Source organism: Oncorhynchus keta, chromosome 1, assembly GCF_023373465.1.
Source record: "Oncorhynchus keta strain PuntledgeMale-10-30-2019 chromosome 1, Oket_V2, whole genome shotgun sequence".
Classification (NCBI taxonomy): domain Eukaryota; kingdom Metazoa; phylum Chordata; class Actinopteri; order Salmoniformes; family Salmonidae; genus Oncorhynchus; species Oncorhynchus keta.
In genome coordinates this window covers 16,981,847-16,998,756 of record NC_068421.1, presented here as the reverse complement: position 1 = coordinate 16,998,756, position 16,910 = coordinate 16,981,847, and the positions used below count along the sequence as shown (strand labels likewise).

The following is a 16,910-nucleotide window of genomic DNA, read 5'->3' as shown; positions in this document are numbered from 1 at the left end:
TCATCTCTCTCTCTGCGTTCCTACTCTCTCTGTTTCCATCTCTCCTCTCTGTTCTTTCTGTCTTCTCACATCTCTCCTCTCTGCGTTCCTACTCTCTCTGTTTACATGTCTTTCACATCTCTCCTCTCTGTTCCTACTCTCTCTGTTTCCATGTCAATTCTCACATCTCTCCTCTCTCGTCCTACTCTCTCTGTTTTACATGTCTTTTTCTCACATCTCTCTCTCTGCGTTCCTCTCTCTGTTTACATGTCTTTCATCTCTCCTCTCTGCGTTCCTACTCTCTCTCTGTTTCCATGTCTTTCTCACATCTCTCCTCTCTGCGTTCCTACCCTCTCTGTTTCCATGTCTTTCTCACATCTCCTCTCTGTGTCTCTCTCTCTGTTTCCATGTCTTTCTCCACATCTCTCCTCTCTGCATTCCTACTCTCTCTGTTTACATGTCTCTCATCTCTCCTCTCTGCGTTTCCTACTCTCTCTGTTTCCATGTCTTTCTCTCCATCTCTCCTCTCTGCATTCTCTCTGCATGTTCCTATTCTCTCTCTGTTTCCATGTCTTTCTCACATCTCTCCTCTCTGCGTTCCTCTCTGTCTCATCTTCCTCTCTATGTCTTTCTCACATCTCTCCTCTCTGCGTTCCTACTCTCTCTGTTTACATGTCAATTCTCACATCTCTCCTCTGCGTCCTACTCTCTCTGTTTACATGTCTTTCTCACATCTCTCCTCTGCGTTCCTACTCTCTCTCTCTGTTTCCATGTCTTTCTCACATCTCTCTCTGTCTTCGTTCCTACTCTCTGTTTCCATGTCTCTCACATCTCTCCTCTCTGCGTTCCTACTCTCTCTGTTTCCATGTCTTTCTCACATCCCTCCTCTGCGTTCCTACTCTCTCTGTTTACATGTCTTTCTCACATCTCTCCTCTCTGCGTTCCTACTCTCTCTGTTTCCATGTCTTTCTCACATCTCTGCTCTCCATAATGATCATAATGCTCATGATAATTATTCTTATCTATATAGCTTAAATTTACATCAACAATAGTGGTTCATGTATGTAACAGTCTGCATACATATTTGATCTCTGTAGGGTAATTTCTCTATTTCTCTTCTGTAGTCTCAATCCTCTGCATTTCTTTGCCCTCCCTCCCTCCCCTTGATGAGTCACTGTGAGGTGCAGACAGACAATAACTTAACACCAGGGTGGTGGGTGTAGTTGAAATCCCAGCAGGGTTGGACTGTCTCCCAGGTGGATCCCAGACACAGTCAACCCCCTCCCCCCCTTGCCTCAATAACACTGTAGAACCCTGGAGAACTCTCCCTGTTCTGGGTGATATAGGGGTGTATAGATTAAGAGGTGAGTTTCTCCAACCTCCCACTGTCTGCCAGAACAGAATGATTCCTGTCATTATTCTACTATAGCTACGCTGCTGCTCTTGCCCTCTCTGTCTGTCTATGATCAGAATGAATGAAATGCCTTTCTTTAGGGGTAATACCTACAGTATTTATTTTAGGACTGAGTTGGTGAACATTGCGTCTCACCACACATTCATACACACACAAATACCTAATGAATTGTGGAGCGACAGGCAGACAGAGAGAAAGACAGAAGAGACCAATGGACAGGCAGACAGGGGGATAGACAAAAGAGACCAACGGAGAGGGAGACAGAGAGATAAACAGCCAAGAGAGTGAAATTAACAGATGTTGGCTGAGACAGAGATTGGTAGGAGCCTTGTGCAGAGTGTCTGCTTTGATAGTGGTGGGAGCCTGGTGCAGAGTGTCTGCTTAGATAGTGGTAGGAGCCTAGTGCAGAGTGTCTGCTTAGACAGTGGTAGGAGCCTGGTGCAGAGTGTCTGCTTAGACAGTGGTAGGAGCCTAGTGCAGAGTGTCTGCTTAGACAGTGGTAGGACCCTGGTGCAGGTTGTCAGTTGAGACAGTGGTAGGAGCATGGTGCAGTGTCTGCTTAGACAGTGGTAGGAGCCTGGTGCAGAGTGTCTGCTTAGACAGTGGTAGGAGCCTGGTGCAGTGTCTGCTTAGACAGTGGTAGGAGCCTGGTGCAGAGTGTCTGCTTAGACAGTGGTAGGAGCCTGGTGCAGAGTGTCTGCTTAGACAGTGGTAGGAGCCTGGTGCAGAGTGTCTGCTTAGACAGTGGTAGGAGCCTGGTGCAGAGTGTCTGCTTAGATAGTGGTAGGAGCCTAGTGCAGAGTGTCTGCTTAGACAGTGGTAGGAGCCTGGTGCAGAGTGTCTGCTTAGACAGTGGTAGGAGCCTAGTGCAGAGTGTCTGCTTAGACAGTGGTAGGAGCCTAGTGCAGGTTGTCAGTTGAGACAGTGGTAGGAGCCTGGTGCAGAGTGTCTGCTTAGACAGTGGTAGGAGCCTGGTGCAGAGTGTCTGCTTAGACAGTGGTAGGAGCCTGGTGCAGGGTGTCAGCTTAGACAGTGGTAGGAGCCTAGTGCAGGTTGTCAGTTGAGACAGTGGTAGGAGCCTGGTGCAGAGTGTCTGCTTAGACAGTGGTAGGAGCCTGGTGCAGTGTCTGCTTAGACAGTGGTAGGAGCCTGGTGCAGAGTGTCTGCTTAGACAGTGGTAGGAGCCTGGTGCAGAGTGTCTGCTTAGACAGTGGTAGGAGCCTGGTGCAGGGTGTCTGCTTAGACAGTGGTAGGAGCCTGGTGCAGGGTGTCAGCTTAGACAGTGGTAGGAGCCTAGTGCAGAGTGTCTGCTTAGACAGTGGTAGGAGCCTGGTGCAGAGTGTCTGCTTAGACAGTGGTAGGAGCCTGGTGCAGAGTGTCTGCTTAGACAGTGGTAGGAGCCTGGTGCAGGTTGTCAGTTGAGACAGTGGTAGGAGCCTGGTGCAGGGTGTCAGCTTAGACAGTGGTAGGAGCCTAGTGCAGGTTGTCAGTTGAGACAGTGGTAGGAGCCTGGTGCAGGGTGTCAGTTGAGACAGTGGTAGGAGCCTGGTGCAGAGTGTCTGCTTAGACAGTGGTAGGAGCCTGGTGCAGAGTGTCTGCTTAGACAGTGGTAGGAGCCTAGTGCAGAGTGTCTGCACTAGTACGACTTGATTAGTTCAGTGTTAGCTAGCTACATAGCTGTCTTTGTTTCCAAGATAATTGTGTAGTTTAGTGTGTGTAGCCTTGGAGTGATTATCTTAATTCACTGAGGTTCGCTAGCCAGCTATTGTCGTTCTTTTAACTCAACGTAACGTAAACAACACTGCTAGCTAGCCAGCTAGCCCCCCGAATAGCAGCACTGTAGAAATTATTACACTCAACGGAACGACTTGATTAGTGTAGTGTCAACAACGCAGCTACTGCCAGCTAGCCTACTTTAGCAGTACTGTATCTTTTTAATCATTTTAGTCAATAAGATTCTTGCTACGTAAGCCTAACTTTCTGAACATTCGAGACGTGTAGTCCGCTTGTCATTCCAATTTCCTTGCATTAGCGTAGCCTTTTCTGTAGCCTGTCAACTATGTGTCTGTCTATCCCTGTTCTCTCCTCTCTGCACAGACCATACAAACGCTCCACACACGTGGCCGCGACCACCCTAACCTGGTGGTCCCAGCGTACGACCCACGTGGAGTTCCAGGTCTCCGGTAGCCTCTGGAACTGCCAATCTGCGTCCAACAAGGCAGAGTTCATCTCAGCCTATGCCTCCCTCCAGTCCCTTGACTTCTTGGCACTGACGGAAACATGGATCACCACAGATAACACTGCTACTCCTACTGCTCTCTCCGTCCGCCCACGTGTTCTCGCACACCCCGAGAGCTTCTGGTCAGCGGGGTGGTGGCACCGGATCCTCATCTCTCCCAAGTGGTCTTTCTCTTTCTCCCCTTACCCATCTGTCTATTGCCTCCTTGAATTCCATGCTGTCACAGTTACCAGCCCTTTCAAGCTTAACATCCTTATCATTTATCGCCCTCCAGGTTCCTTGAGAGTTCATCAATGAGCTTGATGCCTTGATAAGCTCCTTTCCTGAGGACGGCTCACCTCTCACAGTTCTGGGCGACTTTAACCTCCCCACGTCTACCTTGACTCATTCCTCTCTGCCTCCTTCTTTCCACTCCTCTCCTCTTTTGACCTCACCCTCTCACCTTCCCCCTACTCACAAGGCAGGCAATACGCTTGACCTCATCTTTACTAGATGCTGTTCTTCCACTAACCTCATTGCAACTCCCTCCAAGTTTCCGACCACTACCTTGTATCCTTTTCCCTCTCGCTCTCATCCAACACTTCCCACACTGCCCCTACTGGATGGTATCGCGCCGTCCCAACCTTCGCTCTCTCTCCCCCGCTACTCTCTCCTCTTCCATCCTATCTTCTCTTCCCTCTGCTCAAACTTTCTCCAACCTATCTCCTGATTCTGCCTCCTCAACCCTCCTCTCCTCCCTTACTGCATCCTTTGACTCCCTATGTCCCCTATCCTCCAGGCCGGCTCGGTCCTCCCTCCCGCTCCGTGGCTCGACGACTCATTGCGAGCTCACAGAACAGGGCTCCGGGCAGCCGAGCGGAAATGGAGGAAAACTCGCCTCCCTGCGGACCTGGCATCCTTTCACTCCCTCCTCTCTACATTTTCCTCCTCTGTCTCTGCTGCTAAAGCCACTTTCTACCATTCTAAGTTCCAAGCATCTGCCTCTAACCCTAGGAAGCTCTTTGCCACCTTCTCCTCCCTCCTGAATCCTTCCCCCTCCCTCCTCCTCTCTCTGCAGATGACTTCGTCAACCATTTTGAAAAGAAGGTCGATGACATCCGATCCTCGTTTGCTAAGTCAAACGACACCGCTGGTTCTGCTCACACTGCCCTACCCTATGCTCTGACCTCTTTCTCCCCTCTCTCCAGATGAAATCTCGCGTCTTGTGACGGCCGGCCGCCCAACAACCTGCCCGCTTGACCCTATCCCCTCCTCTCTTCTCCAGACCATTTCCGGAGACCTTCTCCCTTACCTCACCTCGCTCATCAACTCATCCCTGACCGCTGGCTACGTCCCTCCCGTCTTCAAGAGAGCGAGAGTTGCACCCCCTTCTGAAAAACCTACACTCGATCCCTCCGATGTCAACAACTACAGACCAGTATCCCTTCTCTCTTTTCTCTCCAAAACTCTTGAGCGTGCCGTCCTTGGCCAGCTCTACCGCTATCTCTCTCAGAATGACCTTCTTGATCCAAATCAGTCAGGTTTCAAGACTAGTCATTCAACTGAGACTGCTCTTCTCTGTATCACGGAGGCGCTCCGCACTGCTAAAGCTAACTCTCTCTCCTCTGCTCTCATCCTTCTAGACCTATCGGGCTGCCTTCGATACTGTGAACCATCAGATCCTCCTCTCCACCCTCTCCGAGTTGGGCATCTCCGGCGCGGCCCACGCTTGGATTGCGTCCTACCTGACAGGTCGCTCCTACCAGGTGGCGTGGCGAGAATCTGTCTCCTCACCACGCGCTCTCACCACTGGTGTCCCCCAGGGCTCTGTTCTAGGCCCTCTCTTATTCTCGCTATACACCAAGTCACTTGGCTCTGTCATAACCTCACATGGTCTCTCCTATCATTGCTATGCAGACGACACACAATTAATCTTCTCCTTTCCCCCTTCTGATGACCAGGTGGCGAATCGCATCTCTGCATGTCTGGCAGACATATCAGTGTGGATGACGGATCACCACCTCAAGCTGAACCTCAGCAAGACGGAGCTCCTCTTCCTCCCGGGAAGGACTGCCCGTTCCATGATCTCGCCATCACGGTTGACAACTCCATTGTGTCCTCCTCCCAGAGCGCTAAGAACCTTGGCGTGATCCTGGACAACACCCTGACGTTCTCAACTAACATCAAGGCGGTGTCCTGTTCCTGTAGGTTCATGCTCTACAACATCCGCAGAGTACGACCCTGCCTCACAGGAAGCGGCGCAGGTCCTAATCCAGGCACTTGTCATCTCCCGTCTTGATTACTGCAACTCGCTGTTGGCTGGGCTCCCTGCCTGTGCCATTAAACCCCTACAACTCATCCAGAACGCCGCAGCCCGTCTGGTGTTCAACCTTCCCAAGTTCTCTCACGTCACCCCGCTCCTCCGCTCTCTCCACTGGCTTCCAGTTGAAGCTCGCATCCGCTACAAGACCATGGTGCTCGCCTACGGAGCTGTGAGGGAACGGCACCTCAGTACCTCCAGGCTCTGATCAGGCCCTACACCCAAACAAGGGCACTGCGTTCATCCACCTCTGGCCTGCTCGCCTCCCTACCACTGAGGAAGTACAGTTCCCGCTCAGCCCAGTCAAAACTGTTCGCTGCTCTGGCCCCCAATGGTGGAACAAACTCCCTCACGACGCCAGGACAGCGGAGTCAATCACCACCTTCCGGAGACACCTGAAACCCCACCTCTTCAAGGAATACCTAGGATAGGGTAAGTAAGGGTAGGTAATCCTTCTCCCCCAACAAGATTTAGATGCAAGTGGCTGTTCCACTGGTTGTCATAAGGTGTATGCACCAATTTGTAAGTCGCTCTGGATAAGAGCGTCTGCTAAATGACTTAAATGTAAATGTAAATGTAGACAGTGGTAGGAGCCTGGTGCAGGGTGTCAGCTTAGACAGTGGTAGGAGCCTAGTGCAGAGTGTCTGCTTAGACAGTGGTAGGAGCCTAGTGCAGAGTGTCTGCTTAGACAGTGGTAGGAGCCTAGTGCAGGTTGTCAGTTGAGACAGTGGTAGGAGCCTGGTGCAGAGTGTCTGCTTAGACAGTGGTAGGAGCCTGGTGCAGAGTGTCTGCTTAGACAGTGGTAGGAGCCTGGTGCAGGGGTGTCAGCTTAGACAGTGGTAGGAGCCTAGTGCAGGTTGTCAGTTGAGACAGTGGTAGGAGCCTGGTGCAGAGTGTCTGCTTAGACAGTGGTAGGAGCCTGGTGCAGTGTCTGCTTAGACAGTGGTAGGAGCCTGGTGCAGAGTGTCTGCTTAGACAGTGGTAGGAGCCTGGTGCAGAGTGTCTGCTTAGACAGTGGTAGGAGCCTGGTGCAGGGTGTCTGCTTAGACAGTGGTAGGAGCCTGGTGCAGGGTGTCAGCTTAGACAGTGGTAGGAGCCTAGTGCAGAGTGTCTGCTTAGACAGTGGTAGGAGCCTGGTGCAGAGTGTCTGCTTAGACAGTGGTAGGAGCCTGGTGCAGGTTGTCAGTTGAGACAGTGGTAGGAGCCTGGTGCAGGTTGTCAGTTGAGACAGTGGTAGGAGCCTGGTGCAGGGTGTCAGTTGAGACAGTGGTAGGAGCCTGGTGCAGAGTGTCTGCTTAGACAGTGGTAGGAGCCTGGTTCAGAGTGTCTGCTTAGACAGTGGTAGGAGCCTAGTGCAGAGTGTCTGCTTAGACAGTGGTAGGAGCCTGGTGCAGGTTGTCAGTTGAGACAGTGGTAGGAGCCTGGTGCAGGTTGTCAGTTGAGACAGTGGTAGGAGCCTGGTGCAGGGTGTCAGCTTAGACAGTGGTAGGAGCCAGTGCAGAGTGTCTGCTTAGACAGTGGTAGGAGCCTGGTGCAGAGTGTCTGCTTAGACAGTGGTAGGAGCCTGGTGCAGGGTGTCAGCTTAGACAGTGGTAGGAGCCTAGTGCAGGTTGTCAGTTGAGACAGTGGTAGGAGCCTGGTGCAGAGTGTCTGCTTAGACAGTGGTAGGAGCCTGGTGCAGGGTGTCTGCTTAGACAGTGGTAGGAGCCTGGTGCAGGGTGTCTGCTTAGACAGTGGTAGGAGCCTGGTGCAGGGTGTCTGCTTAGACAGTGGTAGGAGCCTGGTGCAGGGTGTCTGCTTAGACAGTGGTAGGAGCCTGGTGCAGGGTGTCTGCTTAGACAGTGGTAGGAGCCTGGTGCAGGGTGTCTGCTTAGACAGTGGTAGGAGCCTGGTGCAGGGTGTCTGCTTAGACAGTGGTAGGAGCCTGGTGCAGAGTGTCTGCTTAGACAGTGGTAGGAGCCTGGTGCAGGGTGTCTGCTTAGACCAGGGGTGTCAAAGTCAAATGGACGGAGGGCCAAATAAAAATTTAGCTACAAGCCGAGGGCCGGACTGTTCGAATGTTCATTGAAAATTTTTTAAATGACGCATATAGTCTAGTGAACCTAATTGAACCTACTGAAAACCTAACAAATATATTCCAATATGATCAGATAAATAAAGCAATATTTTCTTATGGCTCTGTCAGTAATCTTTAATTTTCAACAGACACAAAAAGACAAATTTCCTTTATATAAAAATCCCCATAACATGAACATTAAATGAAAGAAACCGGTATTCAAGGCACCATCAGTAGCCTATATTTTCTATTTTAGCAAAAGTGGGCTAAATTTACTTCAAAGAAAAAAACAATAATAGCAATTTTCTATCATCCACTCAACTGAAATATTTTTAAAATATAATTGGATTGAAATACAATAAAATAAAGTGCAAAAATCTATTAATCAAAAAACAACACTTTGTTTAAGGAGAAGTAACATGCAGTGAAAACAAATATTAAACTTTTTTTAAACTTGAACTGAGTAAAAACTCTAAATATGTGATTGCACAGTAATGTTCACTTGTTTGAGGTTGAGGGTGATACTTGGTGGTGTCCCATCTTTTCCACAAGTTCATCAATGTTCGGGGTAAGGCTCTGAGCTGAGGAAATCCTCAGAATTGAGTGGAGGTGTTCAGCAGTAAGTCGACTTCTGTGTGATGTTTTGTTCAAGTTCATCAAAGAAAACAGTTGTTCACACAGGTATGTGCTGCCAAACATAGACAACGTTTGAGCAGCCTGGATGCGCAGCTGGGGCATTGTGTCAGGGGAGGAAACGGGCGAACCCGCAGCACCCACTGCCGCATATTTTGCCCTCAGTGCATCATTGCATTGGAGGTCAATCAACTCCATTTGGAGGTTTGGTGGTGAGCTTTCCACGTCAACAGCAAATGGGTTACCGAGCAGTTCCAACCTGCTTTTGTGCTTCAAAGTCAGCAAATCGGCGTCGAAAAGTCAGCGGCAAGCATACCTATTTTATCAGCCAACTGTGCGCTGGGAACGCACTGGTAGAGAGCTTCTCTTTCATGGTCTGGCAGCTGGGAAAGTGGCTCAAATTTTCTTTCCGCATCTGCATGAGTCAGTTTGGTTTTAAATGCCTTCACTGTACTGTACATATCAGAGATGACACGATCCCGACCCTGCAGCTGCAAGTTCATTGCATTCAGATGACTGAATGTCACACAGAAAAGCCATTTCAATATTAGAAACATTTCGTCTGGAGTTGTGTTGTGTCTTTCCCTTGCTGTCCAAGAACAGACAAATCTCCTCAATAATCATCTTTGAAGCACCTTTCCCTGGCTTAGCCATCGCACCTTGTGATAAGGCAAATCACCATGCTCCATTTCTAACTCCGTCAGAAATGCCTTGAACTGGCGGTGATTCAAACCTTTGGCTCTGATAAAGTTAACTGTGCGCGTGATGATGCTCATTACATGCTCCATTTTCAAGGCTTTACCGCACAACGCTTCCTGGTGTATGATACAATGATAAGCTGTCAGCTCACCTGTCGCGTTTTCCTCTTGCATCTTTTCCCGTATCTTCGCCACCAGTCCGCTCCTGTGTCCACACATCGCAGGTGCTCCGTGGTTGTCAAACCCACGAGTTTTCCCAAAGGCAGCTCCATCTCATTTACACATCTTGACACCTCTTCATACAAATCATGCCCGTAGTTGTGCCATGATAGGACGTAAAGCCAAAACTCCTCTGTCACGCTTAGGCTGGAGTCCACTCCGCGGATGAAAATTGACAACTGGGCAATGAGAAATGTCGGTGCTCTCATCCACAGCCAAGGAATATGCAATGAAATCTTTTCCCTTTTCACAAGCTGCTCTTTTAGATTGATGGACAACTGGTCTACTCTCTCGGCAATGGTGTTTCTGCTCAGACTCACATTTAAAAAGAGTTGCCTTTTTTCTGGGCAAACTTCGTCACAAACTTTAATCATGCAGTTTTTGATGAAATCCCCTCCGTAAATGGCCGGCTGATTTAGCGATCTCTTCTGCCAAAATAAAACTGGCCTTGACAGCAGCCTGGCCTTGTGATTTGGCTTTTTGAACAGAGCCTGTCGAGATTTTGAGGCCTCGTTTTAATTCCTCTGCCTTTTGTAGCCTTTGTTCCATGTCCATATTCTTGTTTTTGTCCGCGTGTTTCATTTCATAATGTCGTCTCAGATTATACTCTTTCAGTACCGCCACACTTTCTCCACACAGAAGACACACAGGTTTTCCAGCTACCTCCGTGAACAAATACCTGACTCCCACCTTGTTTGAAACCCCGGTTCTCAGTGTCCACCTTCCGTTTTGCCATTTTTGATGGGTATCTGAAAGTTAATTTTACTGTGATGCTGACAACTGCTGTGCCAATAAATATTGAAATGAAGCAGCCTACTGCTCGGTGCGTCACCGTTGCATTGTGGGAAATGTAGTATTGGTGCGTGTAAAAGATCTGCGGGCTGCCGGCTTGCTGCGGTCTGCGGGCCGGTTCTAATAATAAATCAAGATCATCCCAGGGGCCGTAAAAACCTTCTCGCTGGCCGGATGTGGCCCGCGGGCCTTGACTCTGACATATGTGGCTTAGACAGTGGTAGGAGCCTGGTGCAGAGTGTCTGCTTAGACAGTGGTAGGAGCCTGGTGCAGAGTGTCTGCTTAGACAGTGGTAGGAGCCTAGTGCAGAGTGTCTGCTTAGACAGTGGTAGGAGCCTGGTGCAGGTTGTCAGTTGAGACAGTGGTAGGAGCCTGGTGCAGAGTGTCTGCTTAGACAGTGGTAGGAGCCTAGTGCAGGTTGTCAGTTGAGACAGTGGTAGGAGCCTGGTGCAGAGTGTCTGCTTAGACAGTGGTAGGAGCCTAGTGCAGGTTGTCAGTTGAGACAGTGGTAGGAGCCTGGTGCAGAGTGTCTGCTTAGACAGTGGTAGGAGCCTAGTGCAGAGTGTCTGCTTAGACAGTGGTAGGAGCCTAGTGCAGAGTGTCTGCTTAGACAGTAGTAGGAGCCTGGTGCAGGGTGTCAGCTTAGACAGTGGTAGGAGCCTGGTGCAGAGTGTCTGCTTAGACAGTGGTAGGAGCCTAGTGCAGAGTGTCTGCTTAGACAGTGGTAGGAGCCTAGTGCAGGTTGTCAGTTGAGACAGTGGTAGGAGCCTGGTGCAGAGTGTCTGCTTAGACAGTGGTAGGAGCCTGGTGCAGGTGTCAGCTTAGACAGTGGTAGGAGCCTAGTGCAGAGTGTCTGCTTAGACAGTGGTAGGAGCCTGGTGCAGGGTGTCAGCTTAGACAGTGGTAGGAGCCTAGTGCAGAGTGTCTGCTTAGACAGTGGTAGGAGCCTAGTGCAGAGTGTCTGCTTAGACAGTGGTAGGAGCCTAGTGCAGAGTGTCTGCTTAGACAGTGGTAGGAGCCTAGTGCAGAGTGTCTGCTTAGACAGTGGTAGGAGCCTAGTGCAGAGTGTCTGCTTAGACAGTGGTAGGAGCCCAGTGCAGAGTGTCTGCTTAGACAGTGGTAGGAGCCCTAGTGCAGAGTGTCTGCTTAGACAGTGGTAGGAGCCTAGTGCAGAGTGTCTGCTTAGACAGTGGTAGGAGCCTAGTGCAGAGTGTCTGCTTAGACAGTGGTAGGAGCCTGGTGCAGGGTGTCAGCTTAGACAGTGGTAGGAGCCTAGTGCAGGTTGTCAGTTGAGACAGTGGTAGGAGCCTGGGCCAGAGTGTCTGCTTAGACAGTGGTAGGAGCCTAGTGCAGAGTGTCTGCTTAGACAGTGGTAGGAGCCTAGTGCAGGTTGTCAGTTGAGACAGTGGTAGGAGCCTGGGCCAGAGTGTCTGCTTAGACAGTGGTAGGAGCCTAGTGCAGAGTGTCTGCTTAGACAGTGGTAGGAGCCTGGTGCAGAGTGTCTGCTTAGACAGTGGTAGGAGCCTGGTGCAGTGTCTGCTTAGACAGTGGTAGGAGCCTGGTGCAGTGTCTGCTTAGACAGTGGTAGGAGCCTGGTGCAGAGTGTCAGCTTAGACAGTGGTAGGAGCCTAGTGCAGAGTGTCTGCTTAGACAGTGGTAGGAGCCTGGTGCAGGGTGTCAGCTTAGACAGTGGTAGGAGCCTAGTGCAGGTTGTCAGTTGAGAAATTGGTAGGACGGAGAAGACTGGTATAGGATGCTAAAGGGATACTTCGGGATTTTGGCAAGGAGGCCCTTTATCTCCACTGAACAAAAATATAAACACAACATGTAAAGTGTTGGTCCCATGTTTCATGAGCTGAAATAAAAGATCCCAGACATTTTCCATATGCACAAAATGCTTGTTTCTCTCCAATTGTGTGCACCAATTTGTTTATATCCGTTAGAGAGCATTTCTCCTTTGCCAAGATAATCCACCCACCTGAGAGGTGTGGCATATCAAGAAGCTGATTAAACAGGATGATCATTACACAGTTGCACTTTGTGTTGTGGACAATAAAAGGCCACTCTAAAATGTGCCGTATTGTCAGACAACACAATGCCACAGATGTCTGAAGTTCTGAAGGAGCGTGTAATTGGCATGTTGACTGTAGGAATGTACACCAGAGCTGTTGCCAGAGAATTGAATGTTTCTCTACCATAAGCTGCCTCCAACACTGTTTTAGAGAATTTGGCAGTACGTCTAACTGGCCTCACAACCGCAGATCACGTGTATGGCGTTGTGTGGGCTAACGGTTTGCTGTTGTCAACGTTGTGAACAGATTGTCCCATGGTGGTGATGAAGTTATGGTATGGGCATGCATAACTACAACAAACACAATTACATTTTAACCATGGCAATTTGAATGCGCAGAGATACTGTGATGAGATCCTGAGGCCCATTGTCGTGTCATTCATCCACGCCATCACCTCATGTTTTAGCATGATAATGCAAGGTCCCACGCCTCAAGAATCTGTACACAATTCCTGGAAGCTGAAAATGTCCCAGTTGTTCCATGGCCTGCATACTCACCAGACATGTCACTCATTGAGCACGTTTGGGATGCTCTGGATCGATGTGCACAACAGCGTTTTACAGTTTCCTTCAATATCCAGCAACTTTGCACAGCCATTGAAGAGGTGTGGGACAACATTCCACAGGCCACAATCAACAGCCTGATCAACTCAATGTGAAGGAGATGTGTCGCGCTGCATGAAGCACATGGTGGTCACACCAGATACTGACTGGTTTTCTAATCCACGGCCCTGTCCTTTTTTTAAGGTGTCTGTGACCAACAGATGCATATCTGTATCTCCAGTCATGTGAAATCCATAGATTAGGGCCTAATGAATTTGTTTAAATTGACTGATTTCCTTATATGAACCGTAACTCAGTAAAACCTTTGAAATTGTTGCAAGTTGCGTTAATATTTTTTATTAAGTATGCTTCCCCAGAGTCAGAGGAACTTGTGGATACCATTTTTATGTCTCTGTGTCCAGTACTTGAAGTCTGTGGGTATCTGCTAGCATGCTAGTAGATACCTATATACTTCTAGTGATTCCGCAAATGCTAGTTAGCATTAACTTGTGAAACTACCTCTAACTTCCTTCATACTGGACACAGGGACATAAAAATAGTATCCATGAGTTTGGCATCATTGCCAAAATCCTGAAGTATCCTTTAAGACGGGTGTATATTTAAAGGGCTGAGGCCCATTCCTGCAGTCATTCAGCTGTCTGGAGTAGGGAATAGAAACAGGGGTGCAGATAGAGGTATATATTTAAAGGGCTGAGGCCCACCCCTGCAGACATTCAGCTGTCTGGAGTAGGGGATAGAAACAGTGTATAGAGGTGTATATTTAAAGTATTGAGTCCCACCCCCTGCAGACATTCAGCTGTCTGGAGTAGGAATAGAAACAGGGTGCAGATAGAGGTGTATATTTAAAGGGCTGAGGCCTGCCCTGCAGACATTCAGCTGTCTGGAGTAGGGAATAGAAACGAGTGCAGATAGAGGTGTATATTTAAAGGGCTGAGTCCCACCCCTACAGACATTCCAGCTGTCTGAGGTAGGGAATAGAAACGAGGCAGATAGAGGTGTATATTTAAGGGCTGAGTCCCACCCCCCTACAGACATTCAGCTGTCTGGAGTAGGGAAGGAGAACAGGTGCAGATAGAGGTGTATATTTAAAGGGTTGAGTCCCAATTCTACAGACATTCAGCTGTCTGGAGTAGGAAGGAAACAGGTGCAGATAGAGGTGGCATATTTATGGCTGAGTCCCACCCTGCAGACATTCAGCTGTCTGGAGTAGGGAATAGAAACGAGTGCAGATAGAGGTGTATATTTAAAGGGCTGAGGCCCACCCCTGCAGACATTCAGCTGTCTGGAGTAGGGGATAGAAACAGGGGTGCAGATAGAGGTGTATATTTAAAGGGCTGAGGCCCACCCCTGCAGACATTCAGCTGTCTGGAGTAGGGAATAGAAACGAGTGCAGATAGAGGTGTATATTTAAGGGCTGAGGCCCACCCCTGCAGACATTCAGCTGTCTGGAGTTGGGGATAGAAACAGGGGTGCAGATAGAGCTGTATATTTAAAGGGCTGAGGCCCACCCCTGCAGACATTCAGCTGTCTGGTGTAGGGATTAGAAACAGGGGTGCAGATAGGGTTGTATATTGACGTGCTGAGTCTCGGTCACCCCTGCAGACAGCTTTATGTGTAGGGGTAAGAGGAATCTGACCCATTTGTGTCGACTCAGCACTGAGTGATGAGGATATATACCTGTCTGAGGTTGGCCAGGGGATGAGCTACAGTACACAAACACACACACACACATTTTAGCGTCTCTCAAACAGGCAAGCAAGCGCACACGCAAGCATACACACAAACCTTTGCTATACTATCCTTGTGGGGACCAAACACTTGATTGATTGATTCAAAATCCGAAGCTGTGTTTGAATAATCATAGTAACCACACTAACCGTACTATTTGTGACGTAAATTGAGTATTTTGTATGCTTATTGGTCATAGTATGGATAAAGTTAGTATTTTGTATGCTTATTGGTCATAGTATGGATGGAGTTAGTATTTTGTATGCTTATTGGTCATAGTATGGATAGAGTTAGTATTTTGTATGCTTATTGGTCATAGTATGGATAGAGTTAGTATTTTGTATGCTTATTGGTCATAGTATGGATAAAGTTAGTATTTTGTATGCTTATTGGTCATAGTATGGATAGAGTTAGTATTTTGTATGCTTATTGGTCATAGTATGGATAAAGTTAGTATTTTGTATGCTTATTGGTCATAGTATGGATAAAGGCATTTTGTATGCTTATTGGTCATAGTATGGATAGAGTTAGTATTTTGTATGCTTATTGGTCATAGTATGGATAGAGTTAGTATTTTGTATGCTTATTGGTCATAGTATGGATAGAGTTAGTATTTTGTATGCTTATTGGTCATAGTATGGATAGAGTTAGTATTTTGTATGCTTATTGGTGATAGTATGGATAAAGTTAGTATTTTGTATGCTTATTGGTCATAGTATGGATAGAGTTAGTATTTTGTATGCTTATTGGTCATAGTATGGATAGAGTTAGTATTTTGTATGCTTATTGGTCATAGTATGGATAGAGTTAGTATTTTGTATGCTTATTGGTCATAGTATGGATAAAGTTAGTATTTTGTATGCTTATTGGTCATAGTATGGATAGAGTTAGTATTTTGTATGCTTATTGGTCATAGTATGGATAGAGTTAGTATTTTGTATGCTTATTGGTCATAGTATGGATAGAGTTAGTATTGTGTATGCTTATTGGTCATAGTATGGATAAAGTTAGTATTTTGTATGCTTATTGGTCATAGTATGGATAAAGTTAGTATGCCAAATGTTCCAGGTTGTCGTACTACATTCGCCAAAATATTAAGTATACAAGCAGTGGACAATATTTCTGTGCTTTTAGGGCCCATAATGCAATTCTTCAGAAAATATGCAGCCGAAGTCCAACGAGAGCGGATACAAATTCATTGCTTTTACTAATTATGGAAAATGTTTTAAAAAATGTTGAGCTATATCATAAAGAAATTACTTTTCAAATAAGTTACCTTACACGTTATGTTGGCTGACAAGTTCTTAGCTACACTGTCCTTACGAACCGCGTAGCAGTATGTACCGATATGTTAGCTAACGTAAACTCACTCACTTTTGTACATCGCCTTGGTCTGTACAATTGACCTTATTTTAGCGGCCCAAAAACGTAATACTTCCAGATCAACTGTAATGTCAATACCATTGTAAAGCACAATTGCTCCCCTTTCCAACAGAATAAATTACATGACCCCCACGCTGCCCGTTTCTGTATGATTTAAGCAGGCAATGAGCCCCGTCGGGTCTTTTTTAAAACGGCGGGTGGGGAAGAGAAACTAATGCGTGATAGTGAGAAGGAGAGATGTTAATTAAACTAATGCGTGATAGTGAGAAGGAGAGATGTTAATTAAACTAATGCGTGATAGTGAGAAGGAGAGATGTTAATTAAACTAATGCGTGATAGTGAGAAGGAGAGATGTTAATTAAACTAATGCGTGATAGTGAGAAGGAGAGATGTTAATTAAACTAATGCGTGATAGTGAGAAGGAGAGATGTTAATTAAACTAATGCGTGATAGTGAGAAGGAGAGATGTTAATTAAACTAATGCGTGATAGTGAGAAGGAGAGATGTTAATTAAACTAATGCGTGATAGTGAGAAGGAGAGATGTTAATTAAACTAATGCGTGATAGTGAGAAGGAGAGATGTTAATTAAACTAATGCGTGATAGTGAGAAGGAGAGATGTTAATTAAACTAATGCGTGATAGTGAGAAGGAGAGATGTTAATTAAACTAATGCGTGATAGAGAGAAGGAGAGATGTTAATTAAACTAATGCGTGATAGTGAGAAGGAGAGATGTTAATTAAACTAATGCGTGATAGTGAGAAGGAGAGAGAGATGTTAATTAAACTAATGCGTGATAGTGAGAAGGAGAGATGTTAATTAAACTAATGCGTGAT

General features: G+C 47.4%; 1 protein-coding gene across 5 annotated transcripts in view; it reads right to left on the bottom strand.

Annotated features, from left to right (window-relative positions):
- Window positions 1-16,910, bottom strand: part of LOC118394846 (inward rectifier potassium channel 13-like) — a 383,815-nt gene that overhangs the window by 119,342 nt on the left and 247,563 nt on the right. Inside the window, exon 1 of one of the 5 annotated variants that reach the window (XM_052510235.1) lies at window positions 5,967-6,109. The exons of 2 other annotated variants lie outside the window; for them this stretch is intronic. In XM_052510235.1, the coding sequence (XP_052366195.1) occupies window positions 5,967-5,970 (4 nt within the window). In that variant the 5' untranslated portion in view covers window positions 5,971-6,109. Of the gene's footprint in view, window positions 1-4,446; window positions 4,661-5,530; window positions 5,672-5,966; window positions 6,110-16,910 lie in introns of those variants that run through there. 2 more of the 5 variants (XM_052510157.1, XM_052510136.1) reach the window with 2 other exon arrangements.